Genomic DNA, 6,482 nt, shown 5'->3' with positions numbered 1-6,482 from the left:
TGCTGACTCCAACTAAAGATGATCTACCAGGGCACTACAAACCAGCCATCTGATCAGACTGCTCTAAACCAGCCTATTCAGACCCAGAGAAAGAAAAAAATAAAATGGGATTTTAATTTTGCCTTTTATTTAGGGTTCTTGTAATAAGTTACATAAAAATTAAGCAAGCTGCCTAGCCTCCCATGAGGAGGCTCAGCATTCATTTTTCCATTTCACAGAGGATAGGTGGGAGGTACAGACATGCAAAGTCACTTCTGGAACACAAACTGTGCCTAGGGGAACTGCAGGTCCTCGAGGTCTTTGGGAATCTGCAGCCAGAGACCTGGCACTGGCCAACAGGCAGAAACAGAGCACTCAGAACCCACAGGCACATTGGGTTGCATGTCCCAAAGTCAGTGTGACAGACACCTGAGTGAGTGGCAGCTGCAGCAGTAGCTCAGGGTTGCATGAGCCACATTTGCATAACAGAGGGCAGTGTTCAGCGTTTTGGACAAGTAATGTTCCTTTCTGAGGAAGCTGGTGGGAAAATGAAGTGCATGCTGCAAGCTGGGAACCCTGCAACAATGGAGTGGCAAAGTTCTGAGCAGAAACACTAAATTACATTTAAGCTCTGTACTCCTGGGACAGGTCTCCATCTAGTTCAGCAGGAAGGAATTTGCAGGCCATAAATTCCTTCTGGTGGGTGAAGACTGAAGGTGGCCAGTCAGTGCTCAGCCCTGCACAGTGAGCACTTTGCTACTAGCACACAACCCACCCAACCCACGACGACTCGCGTGCCCACTCTGGGGACAGCACACAGGTCTGCCTGGCGATGCCAGTGAGGTGACACTTGAGCCCTCAGTTTAAGGACTTTGCCAGACCCAGTCCAGTGAGAAGCTTGTGTTTGTCACTTGACAGGTGCAGAGTCCTGCCGGCTCCTCCTGGGCGCCGTAAAGGAGCGTCTGCCTGCCCTGACTCGCTGCTCTCGGGGATGCAGCAGGACCCCAGAGAGCAGAGGGACATCGCAGGCGCGACGCTCTCCTCCTGTCGCCTCCGCCGTCCCCTCTGCCTACCCATTGTCGCGCTTCCCGCAGCACCGGCCCCACAGCGGCCGCGGTGCAGCCCCGTACTCCGAGTGCCGCGTGGGGCAGGTGGCGGGGCCGGGGCAGGTGGCGGGGCCGGGGCCTTGCGCGGACGCCCCGGCCGGGGCTGAGGGGCCCCGCGCTCCCGCCGCCGCCGCGGCTTCTCGGCCAACAGCTCCCTCTGGCGGCCGCCCGCGCCCCTCCTCCGCCCGGGGCAGCGCCCACCGGCCCGCGCCCACCTGGTGCCCCCCGCGCCGGGGCCGCCGCCGCCGCCGGGGCCCGGCCCGTCCAGCGCGGGCCCGGGGGAAAGGGGGGCCGGGGCAGCGCCCGCCGCCCGTCCCGCCGCCGCCGGGGGATGTGGCGGCGGGTTCGAGACCCGGGTGCTCCCGCGGCGCCGGGGCGTGCGGTGGGGCGGAGGCTGCGCTCAGGGGGCGACCGGGCTGCCGGGGCGGGGAGGGGAGGAAGGCGCGGGAAGGGACGCGGCGATGGCGGCCTGTCCCTGTCACCTGCAGGCGCTGCCGGGACGGCCCCGGCCCCGGCTCCCGCCCCGGCCCGTGCCCGCGCAGCCCGTGGGGAGCCGGGCCGGGGACGGGCTGTGCCTGTTGCATTGTCCTTGGTGGGGCTGCCCGTGAGCGGCCGCCGCTATCTGAGGCCGGGGACCCCGGCGGTGCCCTGTGTCGGACTCTCTGCCCAGCCTGATAGCGGCTGCACCCTGCTCCGTTGCACGTCCCTTGCGGCTCCCGCCGGGGCTCTCTCCCCTTTTGTCTGTGTATTTTTAGGTCATTAGAGTGGAGGGGTAGGTAATCCCCAGGCTCAAGTTCCAGAGGGGCGGGTTCTGGACGGAGGTGGAGTCACTTTTCATTTAAATCCCTGACTATAAAATGGGCTTAAAGAGAAGCGGGATCTCAGCTGTGCTGCACAGACCCCGGCACGCAGGGTGCGTGGGGGCCCCCCGGCAGCCAGCGCCCTGCAGCACAAGCCGCTGCGATGCTCCACTCCGTCGGCGTTCACACCTTGCAGCTGCTCACCCAGGCGGCCGCCTGCATCCTCCTATTTCCCCGCTTCCTGCTCACCGCAGTGATGCTCTGGCTCCTGGATTTTCTGTGCATTAGGAAGAAGATGCTGACGATGCCCACGGCGGAGGAGGCGGCCAGCGCCAGCGAGGAGCCGCCCCCCGACGACCCCCCGGTCTGCGTGTCCGACTCCAACCGCATGTTCACGCTGGAGTCGCTGAAAGCCGTGTGGCACGGGCAGAAGCTGGACTTCTTCAAGTCGGCGCACGTGGGTTCCTTGGCCCCTAACCCCGAGGTGATCCAGCTGGACGGGCAGAAGAGGCTCCGCATCCTGGACTTCGCCCGCGGCAAGAGACCCCTCATCCTCAACTTCGGCAGCTGCACCTGACCCCCGTTCATGGCCCGCCTGAGGTCCTTCCAGCGCCTGGCCGCGCACTTCGTGGACATTGCCGACTTCCTGCTGGTGTACATTGAAGAAGCACACCCGTCCGACGGCTGGGTCAGCTCGGATGCAGCCTACAACATCCCCAAGCACCAGTGCCTCCAGGACAGGCTGCGGGCAGCTCAGCTGATGAGGGAAGGGGCGCCCGATTGCCCCCTGGCCGTGGACACCATGGACAATGCTTCCAGCGCCGCCTACGGTGCCTACTTCGAGAGGCTCTACATCATCCAGGAGGAGAAGGTGATGTACCAGGGAGGCAGAGGACCAGAGGGCTACAAGATCTCGGAGCTGAGGAGCTGGCTAGACCAGTACAAAACCCGGCTCCAGAGCCCCAGCACGGTGGTCATCCAAGTGTAAAAAGGACCTGGCAAGAAGCGCAGGGGTGGAGAGGCGAGGGAGGGCGGGAGGAGAGGTGGGGAGGGAGAAGGCACTGCGTCGCGGATGGCAGGAGCTGTCTTCCTGCGGGGACACTCGAAGGAGGCTGCTGTGCGAGCTTTCGAGCAAGACGTGCCATAGTCCTTTCTCTATTCAAATCATGTTGATTTGCCAGCCACGCTCTGTCAATACTGTATTTCCGTGTGCGTTTTGTAAATAACTCTCTTTCTTTCCTTTTTTTTTTTTTTTTTTTTTCCTAGCGTTTACTATTTTTTAAGGAGGCTCTCTTCCTACGGGATCTGTTCCCGGCTGCGTGTGTGCGCGGGTGTGTGTCTGAAAAGTTGTGTACAAGTGCTCCGTGCTGCCTAGCAAGTGCTAACTGGGATTTCTAGTATTTCTTTGTGATGACCGATTTTGAAATGGGTTTCTCTAATGCCAGGAAATCGCGTCTGATGTTGTCAAATACTAGAACTGCCAATAGCCAGAGCTGGACGGAATGTCCTATTTATGTGGGGGGGTTTTGTAAGACGTTCGTTCACCTTCCTTTTTTTTATGAATTTTTTTAAATAATAAAGGTTGAGTAACTACACGTCTAAGGTTGACTGCCTTTCTCTATCTTCAGAGCGCTGCGTTCACTTTCCCTTTTGCCTACCTCGCGGCACCCCCCGCAGCCGAGGAGGGGCCGGCGGGAGAGGATGCGCTGCCGGGGGCTCGGGGACGGCGGGCTCAGCCTCGGCAGCGGCAGGAGCGCGCACCGCCCGCGACCCGCAGGAAAGGGAGAGGACTGGGTGTCCCCATGGGGAAATCCAAACCTGCGGGGCTCCTGGGGGAGGAGACCGGTCAGGGGGACCGCGTGCTCCCCCAGTGACCCCGGGTTGAGCCCTGAGCCCTAGAGGGCGAAGGTGCAGCGCTGACCGGAGCCGCGCAGGCAAGCGAGTCCCGGCCGAAAGCACAGGCTGGGGAAAGCTGCCCTGGGCGGGAGAGCCGCCCCGCCAAGGACACCTCGTCTCGGGCAGGCTGTGCCGCAGCGGAGCCCGGCCGGGGGCAGCGCGAACCGCACCTGCGGCGAGGCGCGGCTGAGGGGCTCGGGCAGGAGGGCAGCGCCCAGCCCGGCCGTGCGAGGCTCAGCCCCACCCTCGGGGCCAGGCAGATACGCTGGAAAGGGCGCGGGGTGCCGAACCTTGCTCCCTTGGACCCCGACAGGTGAGACAGGGAGTGGAGAGCATCCCGCAACCTCCGCAGGAGCCGGACAAAGCTGCCCGGAGACAGTGGGTCTTTAAGGACCACCCGTGGCGCCTCTGAAAGCCTCCACGTCCTTGAGAGCAGCGGGACGAGGCGCCTGAGCTGTTGAGCCCCTAAGTTTTGGAGAGGGGTGCACGGCCCGAAAGCAGGGCAAGCTGCGGACGCCGCTCTCCGCAGCTGGGCACTGATTCGCGCCCGCAGTGCTGAACTGAACCCGCGGGATGCTGTTTGTAAGGGCGTTACAGCCCCTGTCTTGACAATGCTCCTCTGGACCCGCAATGTTCCAGTCTTTCAACATGCACGGTTTAGACTAGCACGCTTAACTGCTCTCGCCTCTCCCCGCAACAAAAGCAGCACCGAGTGGTCCCTCACAGAGAAACCAGATGCTCCGACCCTGCTCATCCTTCCCCTTCGCCCCCGCAGCCTCCCTGAAAATAGGGCCGCTCTGTTGAGGTGCCGAAGGATCCGGCTCAGGTGCCCGCTCCGGGCTCCCCGACCCGCCCGGCCACTGCGCCTGCTCTAATGGGGTCTAAGCCCTTTCAGCCCTTCTTCACCTTTACGCTGCCCCCAAGAGCCGATCCCCTGGCACCAGGCTCAAGGCACCGGTTCCGCCCTGCTCAGGTGCCTCCGGCTGATGCTGGGGCTGCGGGACGAGAGCCCACCCTGCGGTGGTCTTGCTTCCCTGGCCGGGCGCTGGGTACAAGCACTGTGAAGTCCCGGAGCGGAGGGGTGCCTCGGCGGTAGAGCCGGTAGGACAGGCTGCGGCAGGGCATCGCCCCGCTCCCCCCTGTATCACCCCGCTCCCCCCGGCATCGTCCCGCTCCCTCCGGAATCCCACCGCTCCCCCTGGCATCACCCCGCTCCCTCCGGAATCCCACCGCTCCCCCTGGCATCACCCCGCTCCCTCTGGAATCGTCCCGCTCCCTCCCCAGGCACGGCAAAGGTGTGTGCGTGTGCCTGAGCCGCGGCCAGCGCCCGTCAGTGCCTCCCGCCTGCACGGGCACATCAGCCTCGGCTCCCTCCCGGCACCCCAGGAGGGAGAGTGAGCGCTCCTCCCTGGTACGAGGCTCCCGAGCCCCGCGAAGCTCGCCCTGCCCCGCTGCGGGACAGCAGAGCCCCCGCTCCGACTGCTGCCCGCGGCTCTCGGCGCGGCCCCGGCCCCGGCCCTGCCCTGCTGCGCCTTTCCCAGCCCCACGCACGCCGTGCCGTATAAAACAAAGGCAGAGGAGCAGCGGGTCTCCTCTCTCGGCTACAAGGGCAGACTGTGTACGCGATTGCTTTTTTTTCTTTTTTTTTTTCTTTTTTTTCTTTTTTTTTTTTTTAACAGCTTAGTTTTCCTGACTTTACAATAAAGCCATTCTTTGCTTTCTCACCTCGTTATCTCTTTCCTTTATCCGCTTTTGGCAAGCTTTAGTAGTAATTCCTAAGTTACGGCAAGACCCGGGCACATCCCCACCCCGGCCTGGCCCCCAGGACATTTTCCGGTCATACAGACAGAAATGGTCACTGTGGGCTTTAATAATAACAGAAACAGCCTCATCTTTACTCTCTACTACTAGCAGATCTTGGTCAAAGGCTATATGAGGTCAGGAATTTTTTTTCCCTAAATAAGTCAGCTTTCTAAAGCTACATTCCTCCTTTAAAGCGAACACAGAGATCTTATTTATCACTTTCTCTTTAATCAGCAACAGAAGAAAAATTTGCTATGAATTCCTGGAATCCCTGAAAGAGATCACACTTTTCCTTTGCACAAATCAAAGTTATCTGCTTCTATTATATCCTCCACTTAAAATGAATCATAAGCCTCCATCCCACTGAGCTTTCTCGGGGATACTTGTTTAGCACAGACGAGAACAATACACTGTACATCTAAAGAGCCCCGGGCGGCAGAAGCCTCCCCGACTGATACAAAGGATTGAGAAACGTCCTATCTTTAAAACGCATTTTTAGTGCCTTTCCACCTCCCTAGTGCACTACAAACAGAAGTCAGAGAGTGCAGAGAGATTTATCAGAGAGAGATCTGAGTGGCAATTACATGTTCTGTCAATAATTAATTGAATTATGTCCTCATCATAATTGCATACAGTCCTCTAGCCAGGAGGAGAAAGGAAAGAAGGAAGTTGTGGTGTGGTCAGAGGGGGATCTCAGGACATGGTTCCAGTCATTAAAAATGTGATGTAACATTGCAATCTGGTGTATTCTGAGACAAATGGGGAAACACAAACGAAACCAACTACTAAAATCTTATTTGATTTACAGCAGGGAGACAGAAAAGGCACTTGCCTTCATTAGTTGTTTTCATTACTACTTTCTGCTGGGGATTTAAAGGTACTTTGCCATGCAAAGACC

The 6,482-nt window shown here is 59.6% G+C and overlaps 1 protein-coding gene across 1 annotated transcript; it reads left to right on the top strand.

The window, feature by feature from the left end:
• The first annotated feature begins 1,912 nt into the window (after positions 1–1,912).
• On the top strand, positions 1,913–3,774 carry DIO3 (iodothyronine deiodinase 3). Its single transcript, XM_005497944.4, has one exon. The coding sequence runs from the start codon at positions 2,049–2,051 to the stop codon at positions 2,871–2,873; it is 825 nt and encodes a 274-aa protein (XP_005498001.2). The 5' UTR covers positions 1,913–2,048; the 3' UTR covers positions 2,874–3,774.
• The last annotated feature ends 2,708 nt before the right edge of the window (positions 3,775–6,482 follow it).

Source organism: Zonotrichia albicollis, chromosome 6, assembly GCF_047830755.1.
Source record: "Zonotrichia albicollis isolate bZonAlb1 chromosome 6, bZonAlb1.hap1, whole genome shotgun sequence".
Lineage (NCBI taxonomy): Eukaryota > Metazoa > Chordata > Aves > Passeriformes > Passerellidae > Zonotrichia > Zonotrichia albicollis.
This window is presented reverse-complemented; position numbering and strand designations above follow the sequence as displayed.